We start from the raw sequence: 21,581 nt of genomic DNA, 5'->3' as shown, positions 1-21,581 counted from the left end.
GTGCCTCCTCTTATACCTGCTTCCCATCCTAATTCCCCACAGAGGAGAGTCCTAGTAATTGCAATGCTAAAGCACTCCTGGGCTTATCAGCACCCCACTTAACACCCGCAATGGGGTCTGGCCAGAATCCCGTCATGCCGGTCCACTTCCTACAACCCTCTCTGGTACCAACTATCTGGAGTTCCCCCAGAGGCAGGCTTGTGACAAGGAAAATGTCGGGTGCTGGGACGCAGCCGCTTGCCGCCTCCCTGTCGCTCCGCATCTCTGTGGGCCAGCGCTGCGTGTGGCCAGTTGGAGGGCACGCTGCTGGGGCCGGCCCTGAGGCAGGGAGCCGCCAGGGACCCTGCCTGACAGTGGAGCCCGGTGCTGGAATGCCCCTGGGCCTGCGAGCCTCCCCGTAGCGCTGTTTGTGTCATCCTGATTGGGTAATTTTTGAATCCCACTGTTGCTGATTGGATGTTAAAGCTTGTAGTTGATTAGACGCCTTTGGAGTCCTACCAAGGGTATAAAGGCAGGAGGAGCACAAAAAAAGGGGGGGGGGTCAGAAGATCAGAAGACACGAAGAGAGGTGTAAAACACTTGCTGGGTTGAGCCTGCTGGAAGAATAAAGACTGTTCTCCAACTCTTCGTGTGCTGCTCGTTCTTTCCCTGGTCAAGAGCTGTAACACTACCTGTACACGTTGCCGCAACACTTGGAGATGGGTTTTTTTTGAGTGTAGGTGGTTTATTTGGGTGGTGACCCCAAGGAACAACAGGAGAGTGAGAATGTGAGACAGGGAAGGAAAGGGAGCCAATAAAGAATGTCATTAGGTGGACATGGCAGTACAAGCCTGTAGTCCCAGCCATGTGGGAGGCTGAGACAGGAGGACCGCTTGAGCCCAGGAGCTCGGGACCTGCCTGGGCTACAAAGCGAGACCTTGTCTCTGAAAAAGGAAAGCAAGAATGTCCTTGAGCAGGTTACTGCTGTGGCTGGCTGCGGCTCAGTCCTGCTGGGGAATGGGGAACGCTGGGAGACAGCAGAGTGTATCTTTATATTTGCTCTCCCACGGTGAGCCAGCCTTGGAAATTTCAAACTGCTTTTCTTTATCCTGTCACTTCTCTGCACATGTATTGTTCTTTGCCAAAGATGCTACTACATATGAGCCTGAATTCTAAGCGGCCTCTCTGACTTGCTCATCTCTGTGTACCCCATGTGCTAAATGTGTGATATACACATGAATACACGTGTTTGCTTATCTCTTGTCATCTGTCTTTTATTACAGAGCCCCACCACGAACCTAAGGTGGGTAGAGAAAAATTTTCCTCTCCTACAGCCCCAAGGTGGAGAGTTGCCTGCGGCAGTGGTGTGGGCAGACACAAAACAACGCGGGAACGTGGGTGAGACGCCCACAGGTGCCAGTGCCAGCCACTTCCCTGTCCACTTGACGGGTAATTTATTGGGTTCCTCCTGTTCTTCTCACTGGGGATATAGCAGGGAGGGAGGACATGCGGTCCCCACTCTCGCAGAGTTTCCTGTTTAGCCTGAGAGGCAGACAATAAACTGCAAACAAAACAACTACAGATTGTGAAATGTGCTCTGAAGAAAATATTATGCTCCTGTGAGACAAAGTAACAAACGCTCGGAAGCATGTTTGCTCAGTTCTGCCTGCCAGCACAATTTCACAAAGCCCCCACGACAGGATAGAGCACATGCCCCCCCCCCCAGTCTATTGCCTGAGTCACTATATTTCTTAAAAGATAAATGATCCTAGTCCTTGTCTTTTTCTACACATCCGATAACGTCTGCCAGGGCTAGTGATTATGCCCTGTGATTTATAACCAGATGTGCTCCGACACCCAAACGTGGTGTGGCTCTGTTTCAGTGCCACTTCTGAGCAGGTTTGATGTGATTTTCCACGAACTGAACATCCACACCTGCATGCAAGCAGCGGCTGAGACGCTGTGTGGCACCTGTCCCCAGCCTGTAGGTCTCGGTCTCTAGTTCTCAGTAAGACTTCTGAAGAAAACCAACTTTAATTCTTTAAAAAGCTTGACTTCTGATTGCTCCAGGTCAGGAGTTCGAAACCAGCCTGAGCAAGAGCAAGATCCCGTCTCTACTATAAATAGAAAGAAATTAATTGGCCAACTAATATATATAGAAAAAATTAGCCAGGCATGGTGGCACATGTCTGTAGTCCCAGCCACTCCGGAGGCTGAGGCAGCAGGATCGCTTGAGCCCAGGAGATTGAGGTTGCTGTGAGCTAGGCTGACGCCACGGCACTCACTCTAGCCTGGGCAACAAAGCGAGACTCTGTCTCAAAAAAAAAAAAAAAAAAAAAAAAGCTTGACTTCTCATATAAGAAACATTGTTTTGCAGGAAAAAAAAAAAGCTTGATTTTGGCCGGGCATGGTGGCTCACGCCTGTAATCCTAGCACTCTGGGAGGCAGAGGTGGGCGGATTACTTGAGGTCAGGAGTTCAAAACCAGCCTGAGCAAGAGCGAGACCCCCGTCTTTAACAAAAATAGAAAGAAATAATTGGCCAACTAAAATTAAAAAAAAAAAAGCTTGATGTTTTTTCTTTAGTTGATACTGTGACAGAGAATAGTGGGGACTGGGTGCAGTGGCTCATGCCTATGATCCTAGCACTCTGGGAGGCTGATGCGGGAGGATTGCTTGAGCTCAGGAGTTTGAGACCAGCCTGAGCAAGAGTGAGACCCTGTCTTTACTAAAAAATAGAAAAAAAAAATTAGCCGGACAACTAAAAATAGAAAAAATTAGCTGGTCATGGTGGTGCACCTGTAGTCCCAGCTATTTGGGAGGCTGAGCGAGGAGGATTGCTTGAGCTCAGGAGTTTGAGGTTGCTGTGGCTAGGCTGACACCATGGCACACAAGCCCAGGCAACAGAGCAAGACCCTGTCTCAAAAAAAAAAAAAAAAGAAAGAATAGTGGGGTTCTGTGTGAGGGGTAGAAAGGGTAGGTGTCTCAAGAAGAGGCATTTCAACCAAGATCCTGAGCAGAAAAAGGGGAGCCCCCACACTTGTGCCTGGGGAAGAGCATTCCAGGCACAGGGAACATCAGAGACAAAGGTTCTGAGCAGGAAAGAACATGGTGAAAGGGGAAGGAAGAGGAGGAGGACACAGCGCGAGCTCTTCAAGCTTGGGCAGGGAGTCGAGGTTGTGTTCTAAGTGCAATGGGGAGTGCTGGAAGGTTAAAACCAAGAGTGACATGATTTATCTTTTAGAAACCTTGCTCTGTCCGTGGACCCCACCACCTATTTCCCACCCACACCTGTGGGTTCTTGCTCAGTCTGGGGCTCTGGGGACCCCGAGGAGAATTAGCCACGGTCCCCGTCTCAACCCCACCCAGCCCAGTCTCCCTTCCCTCACTTTCCCATGGCACATGACACAATCCATAGATCCACTGGAAACTGGTTTATTTTTTATTTGATTTTCACTGGAAAGGGCTGGGGTGGGTGAGAGGTGTCTGGGCTCTGAAGTCCAGTTCTAGGGACGTTGGTCCCCTTCCTCGGCACTGCGGCGGCCGAAGTCCATCCATCCGTAAGCTTCCTCTTCCTCCTCCAGCCATGGCCCCTGCTTCTTGGACAGGTCTGAGGAGGTGAGAGAGGTGCGAATAGGAACTGAGGTCAGCGCCAGTCTGGGGGACCTTGGCCAGACCTGGCTGGGGGAGTCGAGCAGGGAGGGCAGTGAGCAGCTCCTACCTGCCACGAGGTGTGGGGGCCCCTGGGGCCCCAGCTGCCTTTGGTGCTGAGAGGCTGCACTCGGCTGGTCCCGCCAGTGCTGCTCCAGGTCCCTGTTGGCCACTGGAGCCGAGGGTGCACCTGGCAAGAAGCCAGGGTGCCGAGGGTGCGCCTTCCAAGAAGCTTCAGAGAAGGCGGCCAGGGCCAGCGCAAAGATCAGCACGTACACACACAGTCGCTGCATCTTGTCTGCGAAGGGGACAGGGGCCTAGCGTGAAGGTGGGGTTGTCCCCTCGCAGGCCCAGAGGCAGGGGGCTGGACCAGACCTGCTGACAGGTCTGCAGTTCTGCGTGGGGTTGTGACTCTTTCTTCAGTTTGGGTCGCTGGTTCCTGCCAGCTCCACCCTGGCCCCCAAGCCACGCCTCTTTCCTCCTTACTTACCCCAATGACAGCCACTTCTGGAGAAATTCAAAACCTAGAGGAGTAATTTCCAAACTGTTCTGCAGAATTTGAGGCCATGTCAAGAGCTCTGTAGCTGTTTAAGTCTTGTAATTTTTTTTTTTTGAGAAAGGGTCTTGCTATGTTGCCCAGGCTGGTCTCCTGGCCTCAAAGCCATCCGTCCTCCTCAGCCTCCCATGTAGCTGGGACTGCAGGCACATGCCACTGTGCCCAGCAAGTCTTGTAATTTACAGTGAACTTTAAATAGTTAAGACCAAAGGAACATACACACTCCACTGCCTACAGACCCCATGTTGTCATTTTGGAGACCACTAGCACATTCAACGTGTGGCTGGGTCACACTATGTTGGTGCAGCCCTCAGAGGAAACGTTCTCCTGCTGGTTTCCTTGACTGAGGAATAGCCTGTGGTTGTAATTAAGCGGTTAAGAAAAAATTAAACTGCCACCATTTGCAGCTGTGTACGAGGGTGAACCAAGTTTGGGGAAACCATGCTACAGAAGCAAACTCGAGGCTCAAACAAACATAAAATTCAGAAGCTCATTCATTCTCTGGATTCACGATTTTTGTGTTCTTGTAGCCTCGTTGTTCTGATTGGCTTTATCATAAGTAAATGATAAAAATTTTCCCTTGTAAGGCTATGTTAATAAAATGCTGCTTTTAACCGTTTTGCATAACGAGGTTCTCTTTTAGGTTTCCTTTGGGAGGAAAATAATTTTGCTGCTAAGGAAGCAGTTGAAAGATCCATGACCGAGGGCTGTGCCATCCGACACTAACCATGGGTGTTGTCCAAGGTGGTAGCCACCAGGCACAGGTGGCTCTTCACATTTAAATTAATTAAAATACAAATTTACTCCCTCTCACTAACCACGCTTCAAGTGCACATGTGGCTGGTGGCTACCGTGTTGGACAGTGTAGATATAGAGCATTTCCGTCACCATGGAAAGTTCTTTGGGACAGCTCTGGTCTGGGAAGAAGCTTGAGATGGGATCCAGGAGTCCCTCATGGGTTCCAGTTCCAGGCTTGCCCAGTAATTTGTGAGGTTTTGGGCAAGTGACATCTCCCCTCTGGGCCTCAGTCTTCTCATCTGGGGGAGGGGAGAGGAGCCCTGGTCCTCCCATCCTCCAGGGCTGGGATAAGCGTAGAGGGAGGGGTCAGGGCAGGGCCCCAGCTGGGCAGAGGGGCAGGGGCTGGGAATGCCTAGAGCCTGGACTGAGGGAAGGGTCTCAGCTCTGGAGACAGCGAGAGCAGACTCTGGCCCATGGCCTGGTGCCTTGATGGGGGCACCCTCCACGCTCCCTTGATGGGGGCACCCGTCCACCCTCCCCTCCTGGGTTTCTCACCTGCAGAGCTGGGACAGAGGGGGAATGGCAGTCTGGTGCTTCACAGGTCTCTGCTGTGCTCAGTGTGCCAGGCCTGCCTTATAAAGCCCTCAAAGTCCCTCCCAAGCCCCCACCATGAGACCAGGCTCCCCCCAGGGACAGGAAGGGGGTGGGGCGCAGGTACAGCCCATCACCCCTACCACACCCTGTGACCTAGGAGGTGGGGGAGGGGAGGGAGTTGGCCTCCATGGTGAGGGGCTAGAGCAGGGGTGGGGACAGCTCTTCAGCTGGGCTATGAGGGGCCAAGAGGAGACAAGCCCCCTGGGTCGGGAACTGCGTGCCCCCTCCCCATCCTTCAGGTCGGACGTCTGGTGCTCTCCCCCTTGGACCACGTCCTATGGGTGGGGGTGGGGGGGCAGGTGAGGGGAAGGAACCCAACAACCTTAGATTCAGAGGAAGCATTTTTCATCATACGTTTGATGAGTGTGTGGGTGGGGGTGAGGTATTGATCCCTGGTCCCCTACGTCGGGCTCTGCAAACATGACGTGCTATAGTTATCAGGGGCAATGGGCCGTGGGCTGATGGCCGTGCTCTCCCTGCCTAGTGGCTCACGTCCTGGTCACCTCCGAACCCCTTCACCCTCCACTAACCTGGAGAGCCCTTGGTATCTCTGTGCTGGCTTGTGTCTCCCTCGACACCTCCCTCGGTGGCCACCCATCCCCCCCACCTGCAACCCCGCCCCAGAGCCAATTCCTTGAGGGTCCTGAGTTTCAAGGCTCCCTCATTTTGCTTTCAAGGTGAGTTAGTAATCTGCATAAAGCATTCACAGCTTTACTCTATAAAAATACATCTTTAAATGGTTAGCAAATGGACGAAAGCATTTGCCAAAGATGAACCGGAAAACAAAATGGTACGCCTGTTGACTTATTTTTTAAATTGCTGCCTCGACATCGTCTGGATGGATATAATGAGCTCTAGGCTGTTTTTGATTTTTCCACAGTCGAGACTAGAGACTCTGCTGTTGTTCATGCGTCATCAGGGCCCCCGCCGTGTCTGGGGGAGCTGTGATGCCCCTTGGGTCTTGGATGAGGGCAGTGGTACCCACGCTCTCAGCCAGCCTTGCTGCGAATTAACAGGTGATGAAGGAAGTAGGCGTAGTATCCATGGCAACCAGTGGCCAAATGTTCTGGTGAATAACCAGTCTCATCCAGAGCAGGACGCAGTGACTCAGCAGAAGGAATACATTGAAAACAACAGAAACCGCGCAGGCGTTGGCAATAATTAATTGAATCATAGAATCTCAGAGGTGGAAGGACTCTGAGAGGGTTTGGGGGAAAGGATGGGGTGGGAGCAGCTCTGCTCACACTCCAGGGGAATGGAGGTGTTAGCGTTGCTATGGTAACGGGAAATTATAAGCTTGCGGCACAGCCCCAGTTGCACCAGAGCCCAAGACTTGCTTTGTGCCCGTGGAAGGGGGTGCAGGCCCCTCGACTCTTCTTCTCCGGGCTGGTTGTGAGGGGGATGGCAATTTCACCAAAGAAAAGCGTGGCTCCCACTCTACAGGCGATGGTGGGTGTCAGTGTTTGCACACACTGCCAGGCACGCGGGAGAGGGGTCTCTTCAGAGAGGGGAGAGACAGCCTTGGCCCTAAGGAGCTTGCGATCATGGAAACTGCAGTTCTCCTCACAAGGGGACCTTGTTTGCTGGAAAGGGAAAGCTTTCCTGGTCTTTTCCTGGCTGTTGAGCTTTGGGCAAATCTTTCTCCCTCTCTGAGCTATTTTCTCCTCCAGGAAATAACTTGGTGGTTGGGGGGAGTTTGGTCCTGTGAAGGTATGTATGTACGTAAAGCATTCCACAGAGGGCCCAGAGCATCACCGGTATTTAATTCGTTTTGCACCTTCTCCCCCTTGTCTTCTCTGGGTCTCAGTTAGCCTCATCTGTGCAATGGGAATCCTTCATTCCCACCTCATAGGGCTGCAGTGAAGGGAAATGTGACAAAGTCTACACACACACACGCGTTGTATACTTGGGGAGCTTTTTCTCCTGACAAGACTTAAAAAAGGGTAATTCTCTAAAAATCATGGCTCTGTGAATCCCAGGTTTTTCCTCTCACCAGCCATGACTGAGAGGGACACCTGCATGCTTGCTACAGAAAGAGGCAATGGAGTCTACGGAGGCGGGACCTATTGGTGTGCATGGGGTTTGGAACTGGTAAGACCAGGGTTTGAATCTTGGCTCTAACACTGACTAGTCAGGTGACCAGAAAATCCAACTTTTGGACCTACCAAGTTGGAGACCAGATCCTAGACCCTGGGCCCAAACCCCATATCCCTTAGAGGGCAGGTGTGTGGACCCTGCCCCTGTCATCATAATGACAATGCCATGTGTCAGGCACTGAGAAGCCCTTTGCATGAACAGAGGCAGTTACTCTCCGTGATGCAAGGACATAAGTGCTATTATGAACCCATTCTTCAGATGAAGAAACTGAGCTTTATACAAGTGAAGCAATTTCTGTTCTGGGTCCACACACCAAAAAGGAGAACTGGGTCTGAAACTTAGGTCTCTGTCCTCCCAGGAGGGCTATGGTAGGCAGAATGATGGTGCCCCTAAAGATGTCCTTGACCCAATCCCTAGAACCGGTAAATATATGATGTTATATGGCAAAAGGGGCTTTTTGGATGTGATTAAGTTTATAGACTTTAAAATAGGGAGTTTATGCTGGATTATCTGACTGGTCCCAATTTAATCACACAACCCTTAAAAACAGAAAACTTTCTTCAGCTACATGTGGAAGAGGTGTGGCTGAAGGACAGCTTAGAGATCAGAGCTAGGAGAGGGACTGACTCCAGGAGCAGTTGCTGGCCTGAAGTTGGTGGGGAGAGGGTCACAGGATGAGGAATGCAGGTGGCCTTAAGGAGCTGAGAGGGGCCCTCTGCAGACAGCCAGGAAACAGGGACACCGGCCCCAAACCACAAAGAATTAAATTTAGCCAATGACCTGGATGAACTTGAACATGGATTTATCCCCAGAGCCTCCAGGAAGGAGCACAGCCTGACACCTTGATTTTGGCCTCGTGAGACCCTCGCAGAGCACTCCGTGAGCTACTCTGTACCTGAATTTCTGACCTACAGAACCATGAGGGGATAAATTTGTGTTGTTTCAAGCTTCTAACTTGTGATAATTTATTACGGCAACAATAGAAAATGAATACACGGGATTACAGCCTCGTGAAGGTTTCTGTTTAGTAAAAACTGGCCCTGCATGAATTTGCATGTTATTTGTCAAATACAATTAAGGGAAATGTTCTTTAGGGTATCTGACCTTCAGAATGTTCCAAATTCATTCTAGTTACTGAGCACCTGCTGTGAGCCAGGGTCTCACGAAGCCACTTAGGGACAAGAGGTGACTATGATAGGTCCTTTCATAGCTTTGATGGAGTTTAGATTCTAGGCAGACAAAAAAACGAAGCACATTAACAAGGTACCCTGTGGAGGGGAGAACGGATGGGGGGAGGGAGGGCTCCAGCGGGAACTCTGCACACCTGAGCCCGCTCCTGCCTGCCAGGTGGCTTTGGGAGACCAGTCACTATTGATGAGCTGCAAATGGCTGTCAGCGAGGCAGTGCCTCAGCTTCCTAACTGGTTATTGATAGGGAGAGGTTGATGATGACGCAACCCCGGCCCAGGCAACCAGGGCCTTGGAGAGTGTGCTGGTACTATGGACAAACAGAGACACCTGGGAGGTGTTCATGTCAATGTGGGCGTCCATGGTCCCTCCTGGGGCGGGGGGCTGGGTAGGGGTGATTGCGTTCACAGGTTCTGGCCTTGCCTGTGGCTGGGGAGGAGAGGCAGCCTGCACACGGCTCTCAGACTGAGCTGCAGACGCCACCAGCACCGTCAGGCCAGGCGTCCAGGTGCAGGTCTCCCGCTGCCTGGGAGAGAAAGCAAGGGCGCCCCCCTGGCTTCTTCTCTCCTGACTTTCCCCGCCCCTTCCCATCTGAGGCCCACCTGTGCCTTCCAAGTGATGGTTGGTTCTCAGCCGGGTTTTGCATTCGGATCACCAGGGAGCTCTAACCACCCCCAGCCCCAGGCTGCACCCCAGTCCTCTCAAATCAGAATCTGGGCGTGAGACCCAGGGGTCAGCTGGGGTTTGTGTGCAGGACAGGCGTTTGTGCATATGAAAGGACAGAGGCTTCAGGATCCTGGGTTCGAATCCTGACTGTGCAATCCAAAGCAAGTCACTTAGACATTCTGGGTCTGAGTTTCTTTATCTGTAAAATGAGGATGATACTTGTACTTACTGTGTGGGTTAAATGAGGTGCCTGCAGCATTCACTTGGTCTCTGAAACATGGTAAGTTCTAAGGAATGGTCTGCTATGATTATTGGTATTTTCCATAGCCCTCCTGCACCTTATCCATGCTGCTGCATCCTGCTGGTTTCCAGAATATTCTCCTGCTTTCCTTGATTATTTTCTTCTCTGCCCTTCCACCTTTCCCTGTGGGTGAATGCCCCCTCCTCCTTGCAGGCCTTGTACTACCTCCTTGGGCCTGTCCATCTTCTGTCACATCCTGGCCGCCACCCTTGGGGCTGTTTTGCCCCCATACCCTAACAATAAGACCTTTCACTGTTGAATGAATCCTCATGGAGTTTATTACCTTACTTAACTCCAAGCCTGGACCCCTGGCTGCAGACTGTTAAACTTGTTGAATACACACTTAGGATTTGCATATCCTGTGTTATTTATTTATTTATTTATTTATTTATTTATTTATTTATTTATTTATTTATTTATTTATTTTTTGAGATAGAGTCTTGCTCTGTTGCCCAGGCTAGAGTGCTGTGGTGTCATCATAGCTCACTGTAACCTCAAACTCCTGGGTTCAAGCAATCCTCCTGCCTCAGCCTCCCGAGTAGCTGGGACTACAAGCATGTGCCACCACACCAGGCCCTATATATATAATTTTATCCCAAAACAGAATTGTAAACAATTGTTAAGCTCTAATGAAGTGTTTAGGGCAAAGTGTTCTGTGCCTGTAATTTATTATTTATTTATTTATTTATTTAAGGCTAGTCAAGTGAAGCAGTGGGAGTGGAGGAGGAACAAAAAAAGCCATAACTGGTTGCGATCAATTGGTTGTAAACACCACTGCCTTGGGACCAGCCTGTGACTCATTTTGAAATGCATAAAAAAGGTAAGATGGACAGATGGATGGATATAAGATCAAGAATCATAAAATGTAAATTACAGAATCTAGGTGGTAGGTATATGAGTGTTCACATTAAAATTCTTTCAGCTTTGTTGTGTGTTTTAATATATTTGAAAAGATTTTGTTTAGTGATTTTTTATTATTTTTATTTTTTATTGAGATAGAGTCTTTCTTTGTTGCCCAGGCTAGAGTGAGTGCCGTGGCATCAGCCTAGCTCACAGCAACCTCAAACTCCTGGGCTCAAGCAATCCTCCTGTGTCAGCCTCCTGAGTAGCTGGGACTACAGGCATGCGCCACCATGCCCGGCTAATTTTTTTTTAATATATATATTAGTTGGCCAATTAATTTCTTTCTATTTTTATAGTAGAGATGAGGTCTCGCTCAGGCTGGCTTTGAACTCCTGACCTTGAGCAATCCACCTGCCTCGGCCTCCCAGAGTGCTAGGATTACAGGAGTGAGCCACCATGCCCGGCCTGTTTAGTGATTTAAAATAGTGGTTTTAATTTGGAAAAAGCTCCTCTGTGGGAGGAGGAGTGGCCTTCCCCTGCCCTGGGTCGGAGGTGACGGGGCTGAGCTGGGACTGGTGGGGCTTGGACACCCCGAACTGCTGCCTGTCCTCAGGCCCAGCCTCCTGTCTCACCATTTCTAGAAGCGCAGCTCCTGCTGAATCTGTCTTTGCTGCAACCCCAGCCCCTCTCCCTGCTGGCTGCTCCCAGCCCACCGACCCCTCCTGGTCTCACTTCTCTCCTCCCCTGCCCAGCCCCAAGACTTGTCATTTCAGTTGTGTGTGATGCACCTAGATTTCTGCCCCTGTCCTGGTTCAGAGCCTGCCAGGCGGTCCCCAGTGCCCCGCAGGTGCCACCCCAACCCTACCTTCAGCTCCTGTCTACCACTCCCTGCAAAAGCCAACAGGAAAGTTCCCGAAAAGTGGTCAGTTGATTCAATTTCAAATTAATATTCTGCAGCTGGGTTGTTGCCTGGCAACCCTGTGAATCATCTCTCCTTCACTCCCAAGGTCATCTGACGTCAGCCACCTTTTCCTCGCTGTGAACACAGCTGCCTGTGTCCACCTTCTGTCCTTTTCTCCTTTCCTCCATCACTGGAAGGTCTGTTCAAGGTCAGTCCCGCCACCAGGGCCCTTCATCCCAGATCCTCCTGCCTGCTTACAGACCATGTGCCTTCACTTTTTCATTCATTCATTCATTTGTCTATTTATTCAACACAAATTGTCTAAGTGTCCACTTTGTGCTAGGCACTGTGCTGACCCTGGGGACACAGTGTCCATCAAGAGGGTCTTTGTTTCTCTTCTCTTGGAGGGGAGACAGTATGATATGAGCTTACAGTGCCGTGGAGGGTGGCGGGGAAGTGAGCAGGGATGCCTTCTCCTTCCACTTGGACCTTGAACCTCTCTCTCCTTCAGGCAAGTCCTTCCGATGACTGTCACAAATCTTCACCTCCCCCTCTGCACAGTAATGGTGATGAAAATTTAAAGATCACTTTCGTGGTCAGGTCCCCATACCAAGCACTCTACAGGCATCATGTCCTCTGATGCTCACCACAACCCCCTGAGGAGGTTAATTCTATGGACCCAGGTTTACAGCTGAGGAAACTGAGGCACAGAGGGGTTGGTGAGTGTTGGACGAAGCAATGAAGCAACCCGCCGTGGGCCCTGAGCATCCCTGAACGTCCTTGCTGAGCTTGCCAAGAATGCAAGGTCATGACCACCCTTTACCTGAATCATTTCTCAGGGTTGTATTTGCAGTGAGCCACCTTGAGGGATGAGGTGATTATTGAGCTAAGGGATAAAGGGCAGGCTTGCTTCCTGCTTCCTGTGAAAGCTGTGCATTCCCTGAGCTCTGTAGTCCTCAGCTTTGATGCATCTACTGCCTGCATGGTGTCCATCTGCGTCCATGCTGGGGGTAAGGGGGCTTCATGCAAATCACGCTGCTGGCTGTGTTGTGAGCAATAAAGTTACTGTCTCGGCCCCAGGAGTCTTGTATCTCCTGTCAGCATTGGTGAAACACTAATAGGGTGACTTATTAGCTTGCAAGTAGGGTCAAGCCAAATCCCCAGTTCAACCCAGTGATTTGCCCAGAACACAGTGCACATCAGACATGCAGTTGGGACTTGAACCCAGACAGTTTGATTCCAGAGCCAGCTCCATAGGTTTTTTTTTTTTTTTCTTTTTTGGGGGCTCTGCTGGCAAGCATGGCAGCGACTCATAGGTGTTTTTTTTTTAATTTTTTTTCATTAGAGATTTTTACCAAGAAAGACCCATAGGTTTTTAAAAAAGTCTTCCTTTCCTTGTTGTTTTCCTGCTTTCTCTATCATGATCTTTCTCTTTGCTTCACTTTGTTATCTATTGAGCCCAAGAGTGGGGTTGGAGCGAGTGACATTTCTGTTCACCAGCCAAAGTGATGCTGCCATGTGATGGCAAAACCCTGATTGTAATTTGCCCACACAACCAGCTTTGAAATGATACAATTCTTATTTTTAAAAAATTATAACTTATTTATTGAGATATCATTCACATACCATACCACTCACTTTTTTATAGTAAACGATTCAGTGTCTTTTAGAATGTTTGCAAATCTGTGCACTCAACACAGTGATCTAGTTTGGAACACTTTTGTTACCCCAAAAGGAAACCCCACACCCATTTGCAGTCACTCCTCACTTCCCCTTTTCCCTGGCAGCCACTAATCTACTTTCTGTCTCTGTGGGTTTTTCTAGACTGGGCCTTTCATATAAATGGAATCATACAACATATGGCCTTTTGTGTGTGCCTTCTTTGACCTAGCATAATGTCTTCATGATTCATTCATGTTGTAGTCTATATCAGAACTTCACTCTTTTTTACGTCCCAATAATATTCCATTGCGTGGATAGACCACATTTTATCTATGCATCAGTTGATGGACACTCATCATTCATCAGTTGATGGGTTGTTTCTACTTTTTGGCTATTATGAACAATGCTGCTATGAACATTTGTGTACCGGATTTTGGGTGAACATGTTTTCGGTTATCTTTGGTATATACCAAAGGTATATAGGCCTTCGGTGGCCTTACTAACAACTTATCTAACAGAGGAAAAATAAACTATCAAAGAGAAAGTAAGAGAAACAAACTCACGGCACATTATTGCCCCTTTGAAGAAAAACTCACAACTACCCCTCTTGTTTTGTTTTAATTAAAACACCTGTGGCCTAACTTGTCATCTCTAAGAGTTCTTTCTCAGCCTTGAAGAGCCCTAACCAGACAGCAGGTGTTCGAACTCCCTACTTCAGTTCTCGCCAGCTCCACATTCCAAGGACTCAGATAAAGTCAGCTTTGCAGAGAAAATAAATGAATAAATAAATAAAGAGTACCTGCAACTACCTCACTGCTGCTTCTGTTATCAGTCTGCTGAAGCATAGGGAAAAAAGCCATTTTTACCATTTAACACATTGACTGCCATGTGAGTTGTATTTAACTCAGGCCAGTTTTGAGCCTGGTGCCTCGTGAGGCAAAACTTTGCAGTTGTTCTTGAAAATCTTACTTGTTGATGTTCTTATTGTTATAAGAATATTGACAATTTAATTCTAAAAACGTGGATTGTGTTGTGTATAACTCATGCACAGAAAACAATAAAAAATAACAAATTAGAAAAGACAATTTTGATTTAATAAAATACTATGGCCCCAGGAAAAATTTTTTTCTAGTGTGGCAGTCAATGTGTTAAAACTCCAAGCAACTTTCCTTAGCTGCCTGGCACTGGCCTCTACTTTTTCTTCAGTGCTGTGGTCACATTCTTTCTCTTTCTTTCTTTCTTGGGAAAGTAAAATAAACCTTTTTTCCTAAAACTATTCTACTCCCAGTGTGAGAATTCTTTCTCTAACCCGCTCACAGCAACCTCAAACTCCTGGGCTCAAAGGATCCTCCTGCTTCAGCCTCCCAAGTACCTGGGACTACAGGCATGTGCCACCTGGGTCTACAGGCATGTGCTTGGCTAATTTTTTCTATATATTTTTAGTTGGCCAATTAATTTCTTTTCTTTCTTTCTTTTTTTTTTTTTTGAGACAGAGTCTTGCTTTGTTGCCCGGGCTAGAGTGCCGTGGCGTCAGCGTAGCTCACAGCAACCTCAAACTCCTGAGCTAAAGCAATCCTGCTGCCTGTCTCCTGAGTAGCTGGGACTACAGGCATGTGCCACCATGCCCGGCTAATTTTTTCTATATATATTATTTGGCCAATTAATTTCTTTCTACTTATAGTAGAGACAGGGGTCTCGCTCTTGCCCAGGCTGGTTTTGAACCCCTGACCTTGAGCAATCCGCCCACCTCAGCCTCCCAGAGTGCTAGGATTACAGGTGTGAGCCACCTCGCCCAGACTGGCCAATTAATTTCTTTCTATTTTTAGTAGAGATGGGGTCTTGCTCTTGCTCAGGCTGGTCTCCAACTCTTGAGCCAAGCTATCCATGGGCCTCGGCCTCCCAGAGTGCTAGGATTACAGGTGTGAGCTACCACACAGGGCCAGAAAAAGTACCACTTTCTTAAATAGCACTCAGAAAGGAAATGAAAACCACAGAGTACTTAGAATATGAAAGACCAGGAGAAAACCAAGAGATCACCACCCAATTTAATTCATTAAGTTAATTTAATCCCATTTAGAGCATGAAAAAGCATTCAGAATTCAACAAAGGAATTAGTATAAATATGTAATCTTTAAACTGAAGAAGTTACCACAAATCAAGATCAAGGAAAATAAGGGGGAAATAAAAAGGATAAAAGTGCAAATTAATAATTGAGAAAAACAGAGAAACATGATAGAGTTAGTAAGATTAAGAATGGATTCTATTTTAAGGAACCAGGAAGGCAGGGAAGCATCTGGCTCGTCCAGTTCATTCAGAAAAGGGAAGTCAATGGGGTTAGATGGGAGAAAGAGGATTTAAGATAAAAAATAGAATGTTTTTAAAATTATAAAAAATATTATGTATACTTACATGCTAATAAACACGATAATCTCAACAAAGGGAACAATTTTCTGGAAAAATACATAGTTCCAAAACCAAGAAGAAAACTCAAATATTCCAAAATTATGAATGAAATCAAAGAGGTTGTCAAAGAATGACCTCTAATAACAATCCCACGTCAAGAAGATTTTAATGATGAAATATAATCTATTTATTTATTTATTTTGAGACAGAGTCTCGCTTTGTTGCCCAGGCTAGAGTGCCGTGGCATCAGCCTAGCTCACAGCAACCTCAATCTCTTGGGCTCAAGCGATCCTACTGCCTCAGTCTCCCGAGTAGCTGGGACTATAGGCATGTACCACCATGCCTGGCTAATTTTTTTGTATATATATTTTTAGTTGGTCAATTAATTTCTTTCTATTTATAGTAGAGACGGGGTCTCGCTCTTGCTCAGGCTGGTTTCGAACTCCTGACCTCGAGCAATCTGTCCTCCTCGGCCTCCCAGAGTGCTAGGATTACAGGCGTGAGCCACCCCGCCCGGCCTGGAATATAATTTAACCATTAAAAATGGTGTTTTCAAAGAGTAGTTAAGGACTTAAGGAAATTCTCATATAGTGAATTATGGTCATTTCTATTTTATTTTTTCCTGCTCTTTGCTTTGTTTTCCAATTTCTTTTCAGGGAGCGTGCATTGTTTTCATTGTCCAGTAAAACCTTTTTTTTAAAGAAACAAGGAAGAGTAGTGTGCACCCACAGACCCCATTCACTGTTCCTGGGGGTGGGGGTGGGGCAGTTTCCAGCCCTTCTCCTAGTCACCAACCCCAAGGCCTTGGAGCTCTTCTGGTTTTCTGCAGTCATTTCCTGCAGGATTTGTCACTGGAGACCAGCCCTCTCGGCTTCTCTGGCGAGGTCTCCCGCTGGGCACCCCCACCCTCGCTCCCAGCACTGCTGCCCCGGCCTCTCACCCCTCCCACTCTCGGAACCTAGGGGCTCCTTAGGGACTGTCTTGACCTCCTTCCCTCTGCCCTGGTGGCCCCGCCTACGACACGGCTTTGCTCAGTGTTCATGGTCCTAAGTCTCTGTGTCCAGCATGACCTCTCTTCCAAGTCCAGACCCCACTGCCAGCTCTTGGCTGCGTTCATTCATCCGTGGCCATCGATGGAGCTCTTAACTCCGCGGCAGACAGGGCGCCAGGCCAGGCGTGGGCGCCGTCACCCGTCACCCGAGCGCCAAGCCCCGCCGCCTCCTCGCGGAGGTTACTGCTCTAGTCGGGGAGTCAGGTGCTAAACCCACCGTGGTATCAATCCCTAAATAGTTTCAACTGTGTTTAGGGCAAGGGGCCGCGTTCTGGCGTGTGACAGGGGAGGCACAACGTCTCCCCTTCCTGCTCTCTTTTTCCCCGTAGCACTTATCGCTACAGGGACGCCTATATATTTCATATTTGTTTGTTTGATTTTGCCCGTCTTCCCCCACTGGAACGGAGGCCCCACGTGGGCAGGAATCTTTGCTCAGTGCTGTCTCCCCATTGCCTCCAACAGCGTCTGGCACATAGTAGGTGGTAAATAAACAAGAAGTTTAAAATGGGCAAGCCTGGCCGGGCGCGGTGGCTCACACCTGTCATCCTAGCACTCTGGGAGGCCGAGGTGGGCGGATTGCTCAAGGTCAGGGGTTCAAAACCAACCTGGACAAGAGCGAGACCCCCGTCTCTACTATAAGTAGAAAGAAATTAATTGGCCAAATAATATATATAGAAAAAATTAGCCGAGCATGGTGGCACATGCCTGTAGTCCCAACTACTCGGGAGACAGGCAGCAGGATTGCTTTAGCTCAGGAGTTTGAGGTTGCTGTGAGCTAGGCTGACGCCACGGCACTCTAGCCTGGGCAAGAAAGCAAGACTCTGTCTCAAAAAAAAAAAAAAATGGGCAAGCTTATCCCCTGTAATAATGTGACTTCTTGTTCCTGCTTTGTACTCCTGTGTGGTAGACCCGGGGGAAAGGCTGGAGTGAAACCAGTGGTTCTCAGGTGGGGTAGTTCTACCCCCAGGGGCATCTGGCAATGTCTGGAGACAATGTGAGTTGCCCGGGTGGGAAGGGGGTGCTGTTGGCATCCAGTGGGAAGGGGTGAGAGATGCTGCTGACCATCCTGTGATACACAAGACAGCCCCTTACCCTCAACAAGAAAACGAGCTGGCCTAAAATATCAATAGTGCTGGGGCTGGGAAACCAGTGTTACACGAACCACTGCGAACTGTCACAAGCCTGGGCAAGCTTGTCATAGTGTCATCCACGTGTCTTCTGTCCTGTGTTCAGCAGCTAAGCAGCTGTCTTCTCTTTCAGTGAGTTTCAACACTTTGAGGACTCAATTATCCTTTTCCCCATTATTTCAATATTCTAGAAGACCAACTAGAGAATTTTAGATCTTTTTCATTATATGCCAGGTATATGCCAGGAATTTGAAGTAAAAAGTAATTTATTTGAGGCTGGTGAATTATGATAGGTTTTTCTTTCTCTAAAAGTTCATTTAAAATACAATTTGTAGTGGTCATACCATTCAAAGACCAGTTTGACTTTCCCCATCTAAAAAGTGACAAAACACAATGTATATTTAATTGGAAGAAAAAGCATAATTTTAGACAGATTAAAAAGTGATAATGGGCTGGGAGCGGTGGCTCACACCTGTAATCCTAGCACTCCGGGAGGCCAAGGCAGGAGGATTGTTTGAAGCCAGGAGTTCAAGAGCAGCCTGAGCAAAATAAATAAATAAATAAATAAATAAATAAATAAATAAATAAATAAACAAACAAACAAACCAGCCATGGTGGCACGCACCTGTAGTCCCACTACTTGGGAGACTGAAGCAGGAGGACTGCTTGAAGCCAGGAGTTTGAGGTTGCAGTGAGCTATGATGATACCATGGCACTCTAGCCTGGGCAATGGAGCAATACTCTGTCTCAAAAAACAAAACAAAACGATATCATATCATGTTTAGTTATGAGAACACATACATATTAAAATGCAGATTTAAATTCCATTATGTGTGTTTTTTAAAATGAAATTTCATCGCAATGCCCTTATATTTGGTACATTAAAATTTCAATTTATAACCAAAATGTTATAAGAGAGTTTCTGGATACTTATAAGCAAGCAGTTTGCAAATAGTACGTGAAAGATGTAGGCTGTCTTTGGTCTCAATAAATGAAAAGCCAAATTAAAAATAAAAATAACTGTCACTAGATTTGCTCTGTCTACATTGTTTTTGACCTCTTAATTGGTCAACCTTCAGGTCTGGTGAGGCTGGAGTGGGTGGGGATGGGTAGACCACTACTCCTGGGCTACCCCCTGCAGTTTTGGCCTGAGGCTCTCAGGCCTGAGCCCAGGCTTGGTACCACTGACTCTTCTACTGGCCAGACATCCACATTTCTCACCTAATGCAATAGTGTTCAATGCACACTCAGTTCATAACTGTTGCTTTCCATGTTTCAGCTATTTTGTGTGTTTCAATGCAGATCTAAACTGCAATGGAACATGCATTTATAAAAGCTAAACAATGTCATTATCTCTTTTTATTTAATAACCAGTTTGCAGATCACAATATGACGTCTGCTGATCTTATGGTCTAAACCGGTGCATCTCAAACTTTGTTAAATGAAGGTTGTTAAAATGAACATCGATTCAGCAGATCTGGGGTGGGGCTTGAAATTTTGCACGTCTGCCTGTCAAGCTCCCAGGTGATGCTGAACAGCAGAAGTCTCTAGTTCTGTCTCTGAGATGGACCACGGAACCTACGTAAGTCCTAATCTCTTTGCACCGGACTTTCTCTTGTGATTGTTTCCTCCTATTTCACAGAAATGGAGTGAGAATCAATAACTTGACACATACAGAGTGACTCTCATGTTTATGCTCCACTTTACCTTATTTTTCAACCTCTGTTGAAAAGCTCCCTGTGCTTCCTGTTTTTAACCAATTGTCCATTGTCTGTATAAATGAACCATAAAGGATTATGATTAAAGACAATTTTAACTGTGCAACCATCCGGGCTGCTGCAGCGGGTGATGGCTGGTGACAGTGGCCGTGGAGGAGGGAGTCAGTGCACGGGCCACTGAGTGTGGGGTCCCAACTGCTGCATGTGTGCCTCCTGCCCCCAACACACTCTGTTTTCAAGGAGAGGTTTTAAAATCTTTTAAATATTCATTCATTTTAACAATGGATATTGAAATAGGCACTGTTACTACTTGTAATGATGTACCTGGAAAACCTGACTTAATCCTGAGGGTTTGATAAACCACTGGATAGGAAACATGGACCAGTGATGGACTGCTTTGGGTTGTGGGCTCTTAAGATTCTGATGAAAGGTATGAATAATCTCCCAAGAAAATGCACACACGTATATTACACACAAGCTCTCAAGGGTTGGTTTCTCAGATGCTGGTGACCAAGTTCTGACCTTGAGCCATTACCTGTTCAAACTATCTTAAATAGAATACTCCTGATTACCTTTCTGAAGTTGAGCTCGGATGCTGCTTCCCTCCTGTCCACGTGTCCTTAATAGTTCCCCATTGGCCAAGGCAGTGTTTCCCCAAGTGTGGGTAATGGCTCCCAAGGAATTGGCTGATGCTGGTTAGAAATGCAGATTTCTGGACTCCACACCAGAGCTTCTGCACCAGAAACTATGGCTGTAAGGGGAGCCATTTCCTAGATCTTTTTGGGCCAGGCATTCTAACCTCAGAAGCCCCATCACACTTGATGTCAGGTGAATAAAACGAACCCATATGGCCAGGCACGGTGGCTCACACCTGTAATCCTAGCACTCTGGGAGGCCGAGGTGGGAGGATTGCTTGAGGTCAGGAGTTTGAGACTGGCCTGAGCATTAGCTGGATGTGGTGGTGCGTGCTTGTATTCCCAGCTATCTGGGAGGCTGAGGCAGGAGGATTGCTTGAGCTCACCAACCACTTCAAAGCTGCAGTGAGCAATGATGACATCACTGCACTGCACTCTAGCTTGGACAACAGAGTGAGATCTTGTCTCCAAAAAAATAGAACCTATAGGCAAAATAAACATCGGTTTTCTGTAACTTTTTTGAAAGGATGTTTATAAATTCTACATGTTTGAGTTTTATTAAAAAATTAATTTTCTGGCCGGGCATGGTGGCTCACGCCTGTAATCCTAGCACTCTGGGAGGCCCAGGTGGAGGATTGCTTGAACTCAGGAGTTTGAGACCAGCCTGACCAAGAGTGAGACCCAGTCTCTACTATAAATAGAAATAAATTAGCCAAACAAGTAAAAATGGAAAAACATTAGCCGGGCATGGTGGCGCATGCCTATAGTCCCAACTACCCAGGAGGCTGAGGCAGGATTGCTTGAACCCAGGAGTTTGAGGTTGCTGTGAGCTAGGCTGATGCCATGGCGGTCTATCCCAGGCAAAAGAGTTAGACTTTGTCTCAAAAAGAAAAAGTTTCTCTAGAACTCTTACTATGTTTACATATAGCTATATAAGAATTACATTGCAGTTATTGCCAATGTTACAGTTTGTAATGTTAAACATTTATTCATTGGCTTTGGATTTTGCAGTTTTTGGTCAAATTTTGGAGATGAAAGTTCAAGTTCTGAAACATTTTCATAGACCCTTGAAAAGTATGTGGGACCTGGGCATTGTTCAGCTAATACCCAATAGAGGCAAGTTGTTGTAAGTGGGGCCTAAAATCTAATTTTTTTTTTTTTTTTGAGACAGAGTCTCCCTTTGTTGCCCAGGCTAGAGTGAGTGCCATAGCATCAGCCTAGCTCACAGCAACCTCAAACTACTGGGCTCAAGTGTTCCTACGGCCTCAGCCTCCTGAGTAGCTGGAACTATAGGCATGCGCCACCGTGCCCGGCTAATTTTTTCTTTATATATTAGTTGGCCAATTAATTTCTATTTATAGTAGAGACGGGGTCTCGCTCTTGCTCAAGATGGTTTCGAACTCCTGATCTTGAG

At 47.6% G+C, this 21,581-nt stretch overlaps 1 protein-coding gene across 2 annotated transcripts; it reads right to left on the bottom strand.

The window, feature by feature from the left end:
- Nucleotides 1-3,385: 3,385 nt before the first annotated feature.
- Nucleotides 3,386-21,365, bottom strand: GAST (gastrin). 2 transcript variants are annotated; one of them, XM_075994558.1, is made up of 3 exons: nucleotides 18,440-21,365; nucleotides 3,699-3,926; nucleotides 3,386-3,587 (listed from the first exon to the last, which is right to left on the bottom strand). In XM_075994558.1, the coding sequence occupies exons 2-3, from the start codon at nucleotides 3,919-3,921 to the stop codon at nucleotides 3,484-3,486; spliced, it is 327 nt and encodes a 108-aa protein (XP_075850673.1). In that variant the 5' UTR covers nucleotides 3,922-3,926; nucleotides 18,440-21,365; the 3' UTR covers nucleotides 3,386-3,483. The 2 variants fall into 2 exon arrangements, 1 of the variants encoding a protein (XP_075850673.1); XR_012913086.1 differs by lacking the exons at nucleotides 3,386-3,587; nucleotides 3,699-3,926 and adding an exon at nucleotides 12,131-18,353.
- Between the last annotated feature and the right edge of the window lie 216 nt (nucleotides 21,366-21,581).

This window comes from Microcebus murinus, chromosome 18, assembly GCF_040939455.1.
Source record: "Microcebus murinus isolate Inina chromosome 18, M.murinus_Inina_mat1.0, whole genome shotgun sequence".
Taxonomy (NCBI): Eukaryota; Metazoa; Chordata; class Mammalia; order Primates; family Cheirogaleidae; genus Microcebus; species Microcebus murinus.
This window is presented reverse-complemented; position numbering and strand designations above follow the sequence as displayed.

Bases quoted from the DNA above. Each gene is read 5' to 3' on its own strand.
- GAST (XM_075994558.1), bottom strand. From the start codon at position 3,921: ATGCAGCGACTGTGTGTGTACGTGCTGATCTTTGCGCTGGCCCTGGCC. The intron at 3,588-3,698 runs GTAGGAGCTGCT...TCACCTCCTCAG, and splicing joins GCCCCCACACCTCGTGGCAG to ACCTGTCCAAGAAGCAGGGG.